The sequence below is a fragment of the Phocoena phocoena genome, chromosome 6 (assembly GCF_963924675.1).
Source record: "Phocoena phocoena chromosome 6, mPhoPho1.1, whole genome shotgun sequence".
NCBI classification, from domain to species: Eukaryota; Metazoa; Chordata; class Mammalia; order Artiodactyla; family Phocoenidae; genus Phocoena; species Phocoena phocoena.
The window spans coordinates 72,692,028-72,709,126 of NC_089224.1; the positions used below are offsets into that span (position 1 = coordinate 72,692,028).

Sequence of the window (17,099 nt, forward strand, 5' to 3'; positions counted from 1 at the left end):
CCTTAGTGTGAAAGCTTTGAGTTTCTCACCATTATGATGTTAGCTGTAGGTTGTTTGAAGATACTCTTTATCAAGTTGAGGAAGTTCTCTTTTATTCCTAGTTCACTGGGAGCTTTTATCATGAGTGGTTGTTGGATATTGTCAGATGCCTTTTCTGCATCAATTTATATGATCATATGGTTTTTCTTCTTTAGCCTATGGATGTGATGGATTATGTCAGTTGATTTTTGAATGTTGAACCAGCCTGTTATCTTGGGATAAATCCTACTTGGTCATGGTGCATAATTTTTTCCACTGTTGGATTTAATTTGCTATTATTTTGTTGAAGATTTTTGCATCTGTGTTAATGAAAATTCCTGTCCTGTAGTTCTCTTCTTCCCTTCTTCCTCCTTTCCCCCGTTTTTTTTTTTTTTTTGGTCTGTGTGTTTGTAGTTTTGGTATTAGGGTAATTCAGGCCTCATAGAATGAGTTAGGAAGTATTTTCTGTTTCTATAGTCTGAAAGAGATTGTACAGAATTGGTATAGTATCTTCCTTAAATGTTTGTTAACATTCATTAGTGAACCCATCTGGGCCTGGTGCTTTCTGTTTTGGAAGGGTATTAATTATTGACTTAATTTCTTTAATAAATATTCAGTTTGTTTATTCCTGTGTGAGTTTGACAGGGTATGTCTTTCAAGGAATTGTTCCATTTTATTAGGTTATCTAATTGGTGGGCAGAGTTGTTCATAGTATTTCTTTATTCTTTTAATGTGCATGATACCTATAGTGATGTCCTCTGTTCATTTCTGATACTAGTAATTTGTGTTCTCTTTGTTTTTCCTAAGTTAGCCTGGTGAGATGTATAACTTTGTTGATTTTTTTCAGAGAACCACTTTTGGTTTCTTTGATTTTCTCTAATGATTTCTTGCTTTTGGTTTCATTGATTTCTGATCTAATTTTTATTTCTTTACTTTTGCTTACTTTGGATTTGTTCTCTTCTTCTTTTTCTAGTTTCCTAAGATGTGGAAGCATAGATTATTGATTTTAAATCTTCTTTTCTAATATATGCATTCAGTGCTATGTTTCCCTCTAAGTGCAGCTTTCACTATAGCCCACAGATTTTGATTAGGTGTGTTGTCATTTTTATTCAGTTGCAAGTGTTTTTTAATTCTTTCTTTAAGATTTCTTTTTTGACTTATGTGTTACTTAGAAGTGTGTTGTTTATTCTCCAAATATTTTGGAATTTTCCAACTATTCTGTTATTGATTTCTATTTTAATTCTGTTGTGGTCTGAAGGCAGACGTTGTATGATTTCTTTTTTTTAAATTTGCTAAGGTGTGTTCTGTGGCTGAGAATGTGGTTGATCTTGGTGAATATTCCATGTGAGCTTAAGAAGAATGAATATTCTGCTCTTGCTGGATAAAGTAGTCTGTAGATATCCATTACATCCAGTTATTTGACGGCATTACTGAGTTCAACTATGTCCTTACTGATTTTTCGTCTGCTAGATCTGTCCATTTTTGATAGAGGGGTGTGAAGTGTAGTGGGTTCATTTATTTCCCTTTGCAGTATTATCACTTTTGCTTTCTATTGTTAGATAAGTACACCTTAAGGATTGTTGTGTTCTAATGGAGAATTGACCCCTTTATCATTATATAATGCCTTTCTTTATCCCTGATAACTTTTGCATGCTTTGAAGTCTGCTCTGTCTGAAAATTTATGTAGCTATCTCTGCTGTCTCCTTATTAGTGTTAACATAATATATTTTTAAACATCTGTTTACTTTCAATCTATACGTACTTTTGTATTTAAAGTGGGTTTCTTGTAGACAATGTATACTTGGGTCTTGTATTTTTGATCCATTTTGGCAATTGTTGTCTTTTATTTGGTACATTTAGATCATTGATGTTCAAAGTGATCATTGATACAGTTGGCTAAAATAATTTTTTTCTAACTAAAAGTTAGTAGGGCTTTACTTTTGTTTTTGAGACCACATGAATGTGTTCTATTTGCATGTGTATAAAAGTACCTTACTCTTAGCTGTCCTGGAATCAATGTTCTTTTTTTTTTTAATTAAAAAAAAATTATTTTTTGACTGCATTGCACAGCTCACAGGATCTTAGTTCCCTGACCAGGGATAGAACCTGGACCCTGGCAGTGAAGTGCCAAATCCTAACTACTGGACCACCAGGAAATTCTTCCATGTTCTTTTGATGGTTGACTTTTTATTTTTTTAATGTTTATAAGTTATTTAAGTTTTTAATGGAAGCTATCTTGTGAAATCTTTTGAACTCATTTAGGAATTTTTTCCCCCAGTGAATTGAGATACAGAAAATAAGGGAGTTAGAGAACTAAAGTAAAAATGAACTATCTGTGGGAATAAGAAAGGTAAGGAATATGCTTATGTACATCTCAAGGATTTGAGAAGGCCATCTTCTCTGGGAACTCATTCCCAGACAAAAGATGTCAGTTAACTGGTATAATGAAAACTTCCCCTTTTTTGTGAGCCCTGAATTAAATGTGATCTTTGTATTTTGGGAAGCAGATTAAGTATTGTGGCCTGAAAACTTAATCATTGGATATGATTTATACATTTTAGTTCCATACTCTACACTTGTTCTGTAGCCTCTGAGAACTTGCATGTGGTGAATTGTGTTATGATTATCTCTTCCTGAAAAAATTATCATACATGGAAGATACAGAGTTCTGCTTTATTATGCTTTTTACATCAAAGTTTGCTCTGGCAGTTGGAAAGAAAAGTAAACCAACTTGATAGTGTTCACCAGTAATCCAGAAGTATCATAGCAGTTGTTAATATTTATGTTTTTTATAATTTTTTGTTTTCCCAAAAGCAAATGATAAGAAAACCCTTATACACATAATACAAGATATATAATTATTAGTGCACCTATTTTGTAATATATTTGCTTCTGTTTTCTTAGAAAGAGTAGGAAGAAGTGAATAGCACAATTTCTTACACAAAGTAAATGATCAGTAAATAGTTATTCAATGAATGAATAAATGTGTGAAAAAAGTGGAGACCTTCTTAATGATTGAAATGTGATTAGCATCTACAGTAGAAGACTAGCTTAATTGCTAATAAGCTTTTAAATCTGGAGGATTCTGTGGAAATATGTTGCATTTTTTTCCTGAAGAGTAGTGTGATTGGTTTGTAGTCCTTTCTTCCAGTATCTAGTTATTGATTTTGAACAGTCGTAAGTAATTTGCTGATGATAGTTATAAAGACTTTACACAAAATACTATTCTACAGCAGTTTCCTCAGTTATCTTCGTAGATTTTGAGCAGCAGCAACAATACAACTAGTAAAGACTGATAATATGGTAATAGTTTATTTTAATCTAAACTAATACAGCCAACAATTTAGTTTCTCATCAGATACCTGATGCTTTTTCTCTACAATTAGGATTTTAGAGATACTGACGGTTTTCTTTCTAGCTATCTCTATGACTCAGGACTAGAATCTCTTCATGTTCCTATCTAGGTTTAGAAGGGTAAGAATCTTCAGCATTGTGGCATAAGAGAAGGGAATTGTGAGATGAAATTACATTTTTAGAGTTTAAAATAAAGGATGAAGGACCTGAGTTGAGTAATACAGAAATCAAGGCCCAGAATTGATATGATACAGGAAATCCTTCTTTTCCAATTCTATAATTATTAATATTGCCTGCATTTATTTTCCATTAGTTTTTCTATGAAAGAATAATTTTAGAAATTATTTTTAGATGAAAACAAGAAACCAGTTTATTTGATTACAACACTGGATAACACAATGGAAGATCTGTTAACACTGGAATATGTGAAGGTAAGTAGTTTGATTTGTGTTCTTGTTATGGTAAGCATGCTGCTGAAATATTAAAATCAAGTTTTATAAGTTTAGCAATATTCAGTTTAATCTTCATTCTGATGTGATCGCTATAACTCCTAAAAGTTAAAGATTTTTTTGTTTTGTCATCCTCTGTTAGATACTTGTGATTTATAAACACTTCACATAGCAAGATAATAAGCAGCCCACATTCTAAGTAGAAATGACCTGCAGTTTGGCTATTTCCCCCCCCATCAGGATGTCAACAAACTTTTCAGTCTTGATGGAATTTATTGTGGTATAGGATATAAGATGAGGCTTTCACTTGATTTCCCACCATTGTCTGAAGTTATCTAATTTTCCTGCTGTCAGTGACTCTATTCCTTTCCTATGGATTTATGATAACCATTTCGTCATTTATTAAGTTTTTATGTGTACTGTGGTCTACATATGATTTAGCCCTTGTTTTCATTGACCTGTTTTTATGTAAGTGCCATGTTATTTTAATAATTACAGTACTTAATGGTAAATGAGAATTATATCACTTTTAAGACCATTTTTTACTATTATTGATATAGATATTTTAGTGTTTTGTTGTTTATGAATTAACAGCTTTTATATTGTAGAAATGTTCCAAATCTAAAGATACCACAGAGTATTTGATACCTGGCAGACTGTTGCGTCAAAATTTTGTTTTAACATATAGGAAGATTTGGGAAGTATCTTACAGAGTTGTCGCTGACTAAATGATTGTCCTCTACATGTGATAATACCTAGATATCCACTCTTGATAATAAGCCAGATAGTATGTAACATTTATTGAATACTTAGCAAATTTGTTCTGGTGAAGCAGTCATTTGTTTAAGTAATTACATATATATATATATATATAAATAGCTGGCAAAATTATATAAATGTGTGTTAGGACCATTATGTAATTATATATATACGTATGTCTTCCTATGATACTCTAACAGATTTGTTTTTTTCACTTTGTATAGGCTGAAAAGAATTTACCCATAACAACGTTGAAGGACACCTATAACAATGTTGTGCAACTGATTAAGGTATAGGTGAATAGTAATTTATTTTTTAATTAGATACTGTATTTCTAAGCAAATATATTATGAAAATTATTTTATAACTAGAACTGTAAGATCATTGAGGATAAAAATTGAATATTATAAATTGTATCCTTTATACCACAAAGAATACAGACAAATATTTGTTGTATTACTAAAATCAGCTTTGTTCTTTAGGTGAATTTTTCCTCTTTGGATATTCATTTACATACTGAAGCACTTCTGAATACAATAAATTATTTTAATAATATCCTTCCATATTCGGAGGAAAAACCAGCCCCAGTGCATATTGCAGAGACTGAAGACAAAGGAGAGTTTATTAAAAAAATACGTATGTTTCTTTAAAATTCAACATCAAATTTTTACTAAGTAGATCAATAAATTTTGGCTCTTGTGTTATTATTATAATATTGGCTTTAGAATTCTATTGCTAGATTAATATTTAGAAAGATTCATTATATACCAGGTTAATTTTAGAAAATAATAGTAAAGTGATTATTGCTGAAGAAAAGTGGCTTTTATTTATCTTATCATTCATTTTCGTTGAAGCTTATACAGTAGAAGTATTTAATGTAATTAAATTTCATGCATTTAATATTATTTAAATTAGAAAAATAGAACTAACAAAATTTGAATAATATGAGAGTATATTTTTTAATCGGAGTGCTTTTTTAAGCAGTCAAAAGTTGCAAGTTTGATAATAATATGTATCACCCTGTAATCATTAAATCGCAAAAGATTTATGATTTTAGAACTACAACTTCTTAGTTTCAAATGTTATTCTCATCTAGGAACTATTTTTGTTTTGTCTCTTTGCATTTGTTTGGCTTTGTTTTCATTGGATTTGATTTTCTTTAGCATTCCTAATTTAGTAGGTAATATATTGCTTGCTTTCAATTTGCAAATCACATTTTCCTCTAGCATTATCATTGTTGTGATATTTCAGTTACTTTATAAGTGTAGTGAGGTAACTACTAAAAGTTTTGTCTTGTGTTTTACAATATGACTTTCTTTTTGCAGCTTTAAAACTATCCAAGAGTGAAGATATTATTACCTTACAGATTTTAGCAGAATTATCATGTTTACAGATCTTTATTCAAGATCAGAAACACAACATTTCAGAAATTAAGATTGAAGGTAATAAGATTTGAGGAAAGGTAAATTCAGAACTATTAAATGAAGGAAAAAGAATTTAATAATTTTTTTTTCCCTTAGGGCTTGATTCTGAGATGATTATGAGGCCATCAGTGACTGAAGTAAATGCAAAGCTAAGGAATATAGTTGTTCTGGATTCTGATGTAGCAGCTGTATACAAAAAGGTATGAATTTGTTTCTGTTCATTAACATTATTAAATATAATTGTCCTTTAAGATTGTTCATAGGTATAAATTAAACAGTCATCAGATTTTAGCAGTGTGTCTTAGTAGGTCCATGGGCTTTGAAGTTAGGCATAATTAGGTTCTTATTTTAGCCCTGCTCTTCAGTAGTTGGGTGGCCTAATCTCAGAATCTGTTTATTTGTAAAATGACGATTAAGTATCTCATAAATGAAATTAGTACAAGTGATACTGCTGGAACTTAGTTGTGGAGTGCTTTTGTGGGGAGGGGGGGAGGGGAGTAGCAAATGCATTATTTACTTTTTATCTTTTTGCTATTTTGAAGTATTATGAACCTTGTAATGCATTTCAGATTTCAGAGCAGAGGATATGAAGTCAGATTGAATAAACGAGCTTTTTTTTTTTAAGTTTATTTTCATGGATACTTATTAACGTAGCATTATAATGTTAAGAGAGTCCTTGGAACTAGGTGGCTAGTGGTTGAAGTATAGGTCCTTTTGTTGTTACTGGGTGCAAGAGAGTAAGGTTCTTGGACTAGATACTGTTGTGGAGTTGGACAGGTAATTTTTAAACAGTGGAGCATCTGGGTAAGGTGGTATATTTAAAGGAGTGAAGAGACTATCAAATAGTAGGATTAGAAAAGGCTGAGGTACTTGTTGAGTCAGGGAGTCAAAGTTCGGAATGTGACAGGAAGAAAGGAAATAGATGTATAGGCTTATTAGCAAATAATACTGATGAGATACAGTGATGACCTGATTTTTATGTTAAATAAAAATTCTTATGCCTTATATTTTCTTATTGTGGTTTGTTAGCATGAGATAACAAGAGTCCCCAAAACATCAAAGGTACATGGCTCATAGGAATAAAGAACAAGAAAATTTTCAGAAGCCATGGTTTGATTTGCTTCCATTGCTTTTATTTGAAAAATTATAGTATTAGAGCGTTCAGGAAGTAGATTGTCCATTTTATTTGTCCTATTTAGAAAGTAAAGCTAATATAAATAAATGAATCTACTACAAGTCATACAAGTAGTTAGTAATGGAACTGATATTATAACCTAAGACATTTACTTTTTTTCTCTGTAATTTTATTTTTAATGCATCTTTAAGGTTAAAAATCCAACTTAAGAAAAGCTACAAAATGAAGTTTCTCACTTGTGTCTTCTTGTCCCACCCCATTTTCCTTTCCATATTTCTTGACTTTGATTCCAATGTATATGATTTTTAAACAAACTACCTTCATTAACTCTCCACATGTCAAGGAACAAAAGAGACATAATCTTTTTGCCCTGGATCAGAGCTTTGTAATTAACTGTTCCATGACACACTATTGTGCCCTGAGTGGGTTTAAGTATAATATACTGAGCCCTTCAGCTTTCTGGGCAGCTGGAGAAGGGACTAGAGTTCTCAGATTATTTTGCTCTGTCCTGGAGCAGCATTCATTTATACTAGTATCATTGTACAGATACTGTTATTTATGTGTGCCATAACCTGAAAAAGATTCTAGCTGACCTGACATTCTCATGCAATAAAATATCACTGTAAATTATGAGTGTTTAAAAATTTATCCAGTTGTTAAGCTTGTTAATTCTTGGGGGTAGGTACACCAGTATTTCTAACTGTTTTATACTTTTCTGTCCTTAGTATCAGGCTAATATTGGCTTCATAAAATGAATTTGGAAGTGTTTTCTCATCTGTTTTCTGAAAGATTTATGTAGAATTGGTATATATTATGTCTTCCTTAAGTGTTTGATGGAACTCAGCGGTGAAGCTGTGTGGCTTTGAGGTTTTCTGTGGGGAAGAATTTTTAATTACTGTTCCATTTCTTTACTTGATGTAAGTCTAATCAGATTTTCTTGTTCTTCTTGAGTGAGATTTGGTAATGTGGATCTTTTTTGGAATTTTTGCACATATGGTTTTTCTATTCTTACATATTTTTATTAAAAATTGAGATTATAACAAGCTATTATATAAATTGTATATCCTTGCTTTTTTTCCTCCTTACTCTTCATTGTAGTTTTTAACCTTATATGTTTGCATCCTTAAACAATATAATGCCCAGTTTTGTGGTATTTGGAAATATGTTTTTTTTTGAAATATAGCATATACACAAAAGCAAGTAATATAATGTAAAGAACAACAGTAAAACAAATACCTTTATACCCAACCCTCAAGTCAAGTAGTAGAACATACCCCAGAAGTCACCAGTATGCCCTAATTTGACTTTATTGTACTGTCTCCTTGGAGAGTTAACTATGTCCGGCTTTTTGTATTTTTAATAAATGTTACCAACTATGTATGAATCCTTATGTAACACGTTGTTTCATCTTGCACTCCCCTTTTTAAAGGAGATCATATTTTATATGTATTTCTTTAGCCTTGCATCTTATCATTCATTATATATATATATATATATATATTTTTTTTTTTTTTTGCGGTACGCGGGCCTCTCACTGTTGTGGCCTCTCCTGTTGCAGAGCACAGGCTCCGGACGCACAGGCTCAGTGGCCATGGCTCACGGGCCCAGCCGCTCCGCAGCATGTGGGATCCTCCCGGACCGGGGCATGAACCCGTGTCCCCTGCATCGGCAGGTGGACTCTCAACCAGTGCGCCACCAGGGAAGCCCCATTCATTATATTTTTGAGGTGTATCCATGTTGTCGTTTGTAGGTATAGTTCATTCATTTTTATTACCACTGGTTATTTATTCATTGTTCTGTTGATGGATATTTGGTTTCTACTCTTTTGTTTTTATGAGTATTGCTTCTGTAACTAGTCTTGTATCAATACATGTCTCCTGATATGTTCTTGGACATATCTCATGCAAGCATTTTTCAGAGAATCTATTTCTAGTGGCATATGTACTCCCAGGAGCAGTGGAAGAGAGATCTGGTACTTCATTTCAATGCCAGTGCTTGGAATTGTCAGATATTACATTTTTTGAAGATCTGGAGTGTATGATATGGTGTTTTCAGTTTGTATTTTTCTTACCACCCTAATGAAATTGCACATCTTTTCATATACTTAGAGACTATTTATACTTGCTCTTCTATGAGATGCCTATTAGTTTAACTCAGGTGCCAGTAAACTTTTTCTGTGAATAGCCAGATTGTGTTTTAGGCTTTGTGGGCCATGAAGTTTTTGTTGCAACTCTTCAGCCCTGCTCTTGTAGTGTGAAAGCAGTCATTTGTGTAAATGAGTGATTTGGCTGTGTTCCAGTAAAATTTTATTTTATGGATAATAAAATGTAAATTTCATATAATTTGCATATGTCACAAAATATTATTTAGATTTTTTTTAACTACTTAAAAGTATGTAAACCATTTTTACCTAATCCTGCTGTTTGTAGTTTGCTGACACCTGGTTTAATTTATCAATTTCAGAGGAAGGAATGTTTATTTTTTTCTTTATTGATTTGTAGGAAATCATTTAATATTTTATACATTATTCCTTGCTTAGTTTGTGTTTCAGATAGTTACTCCCAGTTTGGTTATGATGTCTTTTGATGAACAAGTTATTAATTTTAATGAAGTTGAATTTATCATTCTTTTCTTTTTTGGTTTGAGAATTTTGTCTTCTAAATCATTCCATCCCCTGAATTCATAAAGTTATTCCCCTATGTGACCTTCTAAAAGTTATATAATTTTGCCTTTCACTGTTAGGTCTATCATCCTACTTGGAATTGATTTTTTCTATATAATTGAGGCTGGGGTCCAATTTCATTTTTCTTTTCGCATTGGGTTGTTTTTTTCCTAGTATCATTTATTTAAATAGCTATCCTTTTCTTACTTGTATACAGTACTATATCTATTAAATATTAAGTGTAGATATATGGATAGATTTATTTCTGGGCTCTCTTTTGTGTTCCATTGGTTTACTTATTCTTGAATCAGTACCAAACATACATATAGTCCTTACCTGGTGCTGGATAGTGTTCTAAATGCTTTATAAATATTAAGTTATTTAATCTTCACAAATGTCATTTAGATCAGAATTTCATTTTCCAATATTATGGATAAAGAAACTGAAGCACGTAAAGGTTTTTTTTGAGGTCACATATCTAGTAGAGCTTCATGGATGTAACGCATTCAGGCTCTAGTTTATGCTCTTAACAACTATTTTATACTGCCTTTCAATTCCAAACTGAATTATTGAGCTTAATTCTTAAGTTTTATAATTCATCTTCCATCTTGTTTGTTTTCTTCAATAATGTCTTGGCTGTTCCTGGACTTTTGCGTTTACATATATAAATATAAATTTTAGAATCTTTCACGGTCTACCAAAGAAAAAATCCCATTGGTATTTCGCCTTTAAAAAGCAAGCAATTCTTTCTTTCTTTCTTTCTTTTTTGGTAAAATAGCTTTATCCTCTGTCAGAACACACTTTGGGGGGAGGAGAGGAGAAGGAGGCAACACAGCCTAGTGCCACAACTTGTTTAGAAGGGGACATGAGATTTAAAAGCCTCACCCCACTGGCTTGCCCAGCTGAGAAAATGTCATGACCCTAACACCCACTTATAAATATCTCTTGTAATGTTAAAAAAAAAAAAAATTTCCAGGGCCCAGCTGGCTTTACTCCTGCACAGAAAGGGTTAACCTTCAAAATTTGGTATCAGGGTCCCAGGATGGGGCTGGTAAGGAGAGGCAGATTGGGAAAAAGAGGGCCCTGAGAAACAGAGCGACAAGCCAGTGTGTAACTGGGGCCTTCCAAAACATCCAAAACAGAGAAGGGGAAGGGTACCTGTCAGAGACAGAAACCAGTGCTGTTCCAGGGGTTGTCTCACTCCTGCCCCCAGTGTCAAATGCTCTGGAGTGACCTGTCCTTTCAGACACCCCTGTGAGGTCCCAATATCAGGATCCATCCTTTCTTCTCAGTCCCAGCCCATTCAACTTACCACCCACCTTTTAAGGTCCTAATAGGGAGCAGCCCCCTCCCCAAGGAAGAAACGTGAGGAAAGCTGGAGGTCCTTCCTGGGAGGAGGGTATTCCGGGGGTGGGCCACTTCTGGGGTCCCCCTTCAGTCCCTGACCAGGCGGTAAATGTGGTGCTGGACCCCTCGCTCACTGGTGGAGACCTCGAAGACGTAGGTGGTGCAGAGCAGCAGTTCTTGGGTGTCTCTGTCACCACTGGAGGATGGTGAAGTTCTCCAGGACACTGTTCATCATATAGCGCTCAGGTAGCTGCCAAAGCTTGTGCAGGAAATTCACCAGGTACTCGCACATGGGTGAGCGCAGCAGGCAGTACATGAACCTCCCGTCCTCCAGCTGGGCATGCTCCGTCCCCACCTTCTCCACCACCTGCTTGCCAAAGAAGCAGACCTTCTTCTTTGGAACAGGAGGAACAGGTGAGGGTCATGTGCTCCAGGCTCTCTTACTGGCTGCTCACTAGATAGAAGCCACCACTGCTGCTGCCGGCCCCCACCTCCTCACCACTCGGCCCCCAGGTCAGGTCCTCCCAACACTTGACCAGGAAGAAGGCGTGGGGGGCCCACAGTCATACAGCTCCCGCAGACCGCCCTTTTTCTTAGGGAATTTGTCATAGATCTGCCGGACGTCCACAATCCCGAAGGGGGGAGTTTTGGGGCTGGGGTAGTGCTGGCTGCTGTGTACAACCAGGTGCCTCTGGTAAGAGTCAGCTGCGTCCAGAGGTTCCACAAAGGCCGAGAACTCCACCAGCTGCAACCGAGCAGTGCCCAGAGCCCGAGCCTGCCAGTCTGGGGCTGATGGGGCAGGTGGAGGCAAAGCAGGAGGTGAGAGGGCTTGGGGGTCTCGTACCCTGGGAGATCAGGAGGAGTCAGTGACAAGGAGAACAGTGTCTGCGAGAATGGCTTCACATCTGGAACATTCCAGGGGGCCCAAAACTCCCCAACCAAAACTGGAAAAACTCGGGGGCCTGAGGACTGGCGGGACCAAGTTTGGCCTTCAGGGAAGGTGCTGAGATGAGCTGGGCCGAGGACATGGTGGCCATTGTCTGGAAAGCTTTGTCCTTGAAAACCTGGTCCTTGAGCTTGGACTGGATTTCCCTAGATTTCCTTCAGGCCAAAACCTGGCTATGACTAGAGATCTGTTTGCAAGTTTGAGTCTTCCTCGTTCTGAGCTTGATGTAGCGGGCAATCAGTTCATTCCGACCATATATCTTGCCTTCATCAGACAGGATGATTTTCCACCAGCCACAGGGTAGGTAGATGGCCAAGGCCTCCTGGAAGCTCTGTTCGATGTCTGGACTCCATACACCCTCTGTGCCTGGGCCCCTGTCTCCCCCCACCCCCTCACTGCCGCCAGTGCCCTCCTTGTTTCCTTCCTCACTTCCTGTCCAGCCGCTGCCATCGTCCAGAGGGGCCCCAGCCTGCAGTTCCCCCATGTGGGCCTCCCGGCCTGGGGCTGGGCACAATTATTTCTTTTTTTTAAACATCTTTTTTGGAGTATAATTGCTTTACAATGGTGTGTTAATTTCTGCTTTATAACAAAGTGAATCAGCTATACATATACATAAATCCCCATATCTCCTCCCTTTTGCGTCTCCCTCCCACCCTCCTTATCCCACCCCTCTAGGTGGTCACAGAGCACCGAGCTGATCTCCCTGTGCTATGCAGCTGCTTCCCAATAGCTATCTGTTTGACATTTGGTAGTGTATATATGTCCATGCCACTCTCTCACTTCGTCCCAGCTTACCCTTCCCCTCCCCGTGTCCTCAAGTCCGTTCTCTACATCTGAGTCTTTATTCCTGTCCTGCCCCTACGTTCTTCAGAACCATTTTTTTTTTTAGATTCCATATATATGTGTTAGCATATGGTATTTGTTTTTCTCTTTCTGACTTACTTTACTCTATATGACAGACTCTAGGTCCATCCACCTCACTACAAATAACTCAATTTCGTTTCTTTTTATGGCTGCGTAATATTCCATTGTATATATGTGCCACATCTTCTTTATCCATTCATCTGTCGATGGACACTTAGGTTGCTTCCAAGTCCTGGCTATTGTAAATAAAGCTGCGGTGAACATTGTGGTACATGACTCCTTTTGAATTATGGTTTTCTCAGGGTATATGTCCAGTAGTGGGATTGCTGTGTGGTATGGTAGTTCTATTTTAAGTTTTTTAAGGAACCTCCATACTGTCCTCCATAGTGGCTGTATCAATTTACATTCCCACCAACAGTGCAGGAAGGTTCCCTTTTCTCCACACCCTCTCCAGCATTTCTTGTTTGTAGATTTTTTGGTGATGGCCGTTCTGACCGGTGGCACAGTTATTTCTTAATGTTATCAACCATACAGTGAGTTCTCATATTTCCTTGAGTGTCTCATAATTTTTTTCCTTTAGTTTGTTTAGATCAGATCCAGAGGAGGTCCATACATTGCGTTTTGATTAATATGCCTCAAGTCTGTTTTAATTTATAATTTTCTGTCTTTCTCTCCCTTGACATTTGTTGCTATCCTATTTGTTTTGTAGAATTTTCCATCAGCTTGTGCTGATTGTGTTCTCATGATATTTAACATGTTCCTCTATTCCCTGTATTTCCTGTAAATTGATAGTTAAATCTCATTCAGTGAGATTCAGGGTTATTTTTGGTTTTTTTTACAGGGGCTGGGGAGGGCAAGAATACTTCATAGTTGGTGTTGTGTATTTTCAAAGGATGCACAGTGTCTAGCTGTCGTCGTTTTTGTAATGTTAAAAACCATTATTTCATTAAGGATTGCAAAATGATAATATTCTGATTCAAACATTTCTTCTTTATTAAATGGGAGTTTTCACCAGTCTTTATGCTGACATCTTCAAAATTTGGGCTACTTAAAAGTTTATTCCCTGGTAGATTTTGTAGGCAGGGCTCATAGTCATAAGAGTAGTACTCCATGAGTGTCTGTATGTTGCATTACATTTATATTTACAGAGTACTTTGGCTGGATTTTGATTCTTTAGCTTGTATTTTTTTTTCTAGATGATCTTAAACACGTTATTCTGTGTCTTCTGGCCTAGTGTTCAGTCACATTGCTGCTTATGATTCTGATGACAGTTTCACTTTCTTTCTCCTAGAAGGACTTTGTAATTTTGCCTAGATATTCAGAGCTGATTGGAAGCTTTGTGTGGGCAGGAGTTGGGACAGGTGGATATCACGGTAGATGGTCAGTCAGTAATGTAGTGATTTGATGGCCTCAAAACTTGAGTATCTAAAGTTTGGTTTTTTTTTCCCCTCTCTCAGGCCAGTCATTTTCCTTTTAGAAAAGTACTATAAGTATAGGCCTGACAGTCTAGATTCAGGGAGCCAGTTGGTTGAAGAATGTGGGGACCTTACATTTCAATTTACAGATTTTTACTTAAAATACCCATTTTTTCAGTATGGTGTTTTATTTACCCCTTATCTACACCTGTTGTCTCCTAGGCCACAACCTCTGTGCACTAAACACTGCCTTATGAAAATTTCTTCTCTTCTGTTGGGCTCAAGGGGGATAGTCACAAGTCACTCATGTGACTTATGGAAGATATTGTTTTTTATTGATTAATAGTATCGGGGATATTACAGTCTACCTTCCATTGATATTTTACTGCTTTATGTAGTATCGCATATCTTAACAGTGCTATACTGTCAATTCCTACTTCTTGCCTATCATAGTATTATTGTAATATATTTTACTTTTGTGTATGCTGAAAGTCCACAATGTATACCTACCAATCGGGGTTTAGTCAGTTTTCTTTAGAGCAATTAATTTTTTATAAGAGATGTATTTACCTTTATTCTAACTATTTCTGGAACTCATTTCTTCATGTACCTTCAAAATTCTGTTATTTGTATTTCTACTCGAAGAACTTAATCATTTCTTATAATGCAAGTCTGCAGGTTACGAATTATTTCATCTTTTGGCAGGAAGGAGGCATCAGAACTGGAAAAAAAAAAAGGCTTTTATTTCACCTTCATTTTCTGAGTGATATTTTTGCTAGGTGTACATAATTTCTCATCTTTATCTGACTGCCTTGAGAATTTGTGTATGGTATGCTAGGTATATGAAAGTATATTTTCATATTTGTCCTGTTCAGAGTTTTCTGGATCTGTCTCAATATTTTTTATACCTTTTCAAATAGTTCTGCTTCCACCTCTCTCGCTTCCTCACCTCCTCTTCCTCCTCTGCCTCCTCCCTATTCTTCTTCCTCTTGGGTTCCAAAAATTCTTATTAGATTCCTGTTAGATATTGTCCCATAACCTTTGGATCCTCTGTTCAACTCTTCCCATTCTTTTCTCATTATGTTTCGCTTGTGTAATTTCTTTTGACCTATTTTTAAGTTCACTGATTTTGTCCTTGGCTCCATTGAATATGCTAATAAACCCATTGAAAGTATTCTTCATCTATTACCATGTTTTTTTAATCTTTAATATTTCCCTTTGAGTCTTTTTTCTGTTTTCCATTTCTCTGCTCATATTCTTCAGTCTGTTCATTCATATTTTCCACGTTTTCCACTAGAAGCACTTACCTTAGTAATCATAATAATTCAAAATCCACCGGCTGAAAGTTCCAACATCTATGTTATAAGCAAGTCTGAGTCTGTTGATTGCTTTGTCATTTATTTTCTTCTTGCTTTTTGGGTTGTTTCGTCACTAATGATTGACTGTCAGACATCCTATGTAGGATAATAGAGACAGAAGTGAATAGTATTTATGTCTGAAAGTGAGTGTGCCTCCTATTTCTGCTAGTCTATTAACATGGGGGATTGAATCCAGTTAATGGAGAGCTGAACTGGGTTTGAGTTTTCTTGTTTAATATGATTCCCTTCAGTATACCACTGCTTCACATCCCTTCAGCTATGTGGGGGATTTTTTGTTGGAGTGCTGCTTCATACTGTGCTGTTGTCTTTTCCTCTACTCTTGTACCTCAGAAAGTTCTCTTTCCATACTCTTGGCTCTTTCCTTGATGTTTAGAGTCTACTGCTGCTTTTTCGTAGAGCTTGCCATCTTGATGGTATTTGGGGGTGGCAGTAGAGTGGGAAGATGTTTTAGGTAGGCTTGTCAGTTGTCCTAGTTCAGGTTCAGTCTAGCCAGATCTGTTTCTCCAGGTCTCAGAAATGGGACATTCTTGGTGATCCTGTCCATCCCTCCCATGGCATTTGACTCAGATCTTTGGTAGCTCCTGTATGGGAGAGTATGCCTTCCTGCTCCAGTAGAAGGTGCTCTATAATGGGTCCCAGGACGGTTTCTTCCCCCGAGTGTAGAGGGAGTTTTATCTTTTCCTCTAGGGTATGGTATCTTCCCCTGTGCTCTGAGGGCAACAAGGTTACTGCCTGTCTGCTAATTTCTTAAGGCTTCTTTTCTAAGAGAATAATCCTGATGGAACTTTGGGCCTTTTCTAGAGTGGAGGCTTCTCCTCTCTTTGAGGGTTGTACCAAGGAAAGCTTCCTCTGGTATTCCACTCTGGCCCCAGTCTCTCAGGAGTTCCCAGCAGAAAGCACACAGTGAAGTGCTTGCAACTAAGTGTGAGCTCCTCTTGTGTCTGTGACTCCCAGGGATTCTGTATATCACATTATAAGTTCATAGTCAACCTTTACCATTTTATCTGACTTCTTACTTAGCTTGTATGGTATCTGACAGCTCTTTTCTTCTGCCCCTTACCACAGGTGAGCTGGTGCTTAAGGTTCTCTCTTGAAGGTACCTTTTTTCTTTAGATTTTAGGCTGCTTAGTTGGCTTGTGACCTCAGATTTCTAATGGTTTTAAGAAAAGTTATGATTTTGTAGTTTATCTGTTTTTGTTTTTCTTGTTCTTAAGGTTTGGAGTAACTGTCTCTCCAGCATTCTACATCCTAGGCAGAAGCAGAATTCCTATAGACTTCTGTTTAGTCTCATCTTACACCTCAACCTTCAGACAACTATCCTTGATTCCTGAGGTTTTTTTGTTCCAT

General features: G+C 36.3%; 1 protein-coding gene and 1 pseudogene across 4 annotated transcripts in view; one reads left to right on the plus strand and one right to left on the minus strand.

The window, feature by feature from the left end:
* The window catches only part of VPS13A (vacuolar protein sorting 13 homolog A), a 231,975-nt gene that overhangs the window by 97,685 nt on the left and 117,191 nt on the right, over positions 1-17,099 (plus strand). For 3 of the 4 annotated variants that reach the window (XM_065879497.1, XM_065879499.1, XM_065879500.1), the window contains exons 27-31: positions 3,724-3,803; positions 4,805-4,870; positions 5,063-5,216; positions 5,906-6,022; positions 6,101-6,204. In XM_065879497.1, coding sequence (XP_065735569.1) covers positions 3,724-3,803; positions 4,805-4,870; positions 5,063-5,216; positions 5,906-6,022; positions 6,101-6,204 — 521 coding nt within the window. The remainder of the gene's footprint in view (positions 1-3,723; positions 3,804-4,804; positions 4,871-5,062; positions 5,217-5,905; positions 6,023-6,100; positions 6,205-17,099) is intronic. The other variant, XM_065879498.1, reaches the window with a different exon arrangement.
* LOC136124289 (transcriptional enhancer factor TEF-4 pseudogene) lies at positions 11,236-12,578 on the minus strand (annotated as a pseudogene).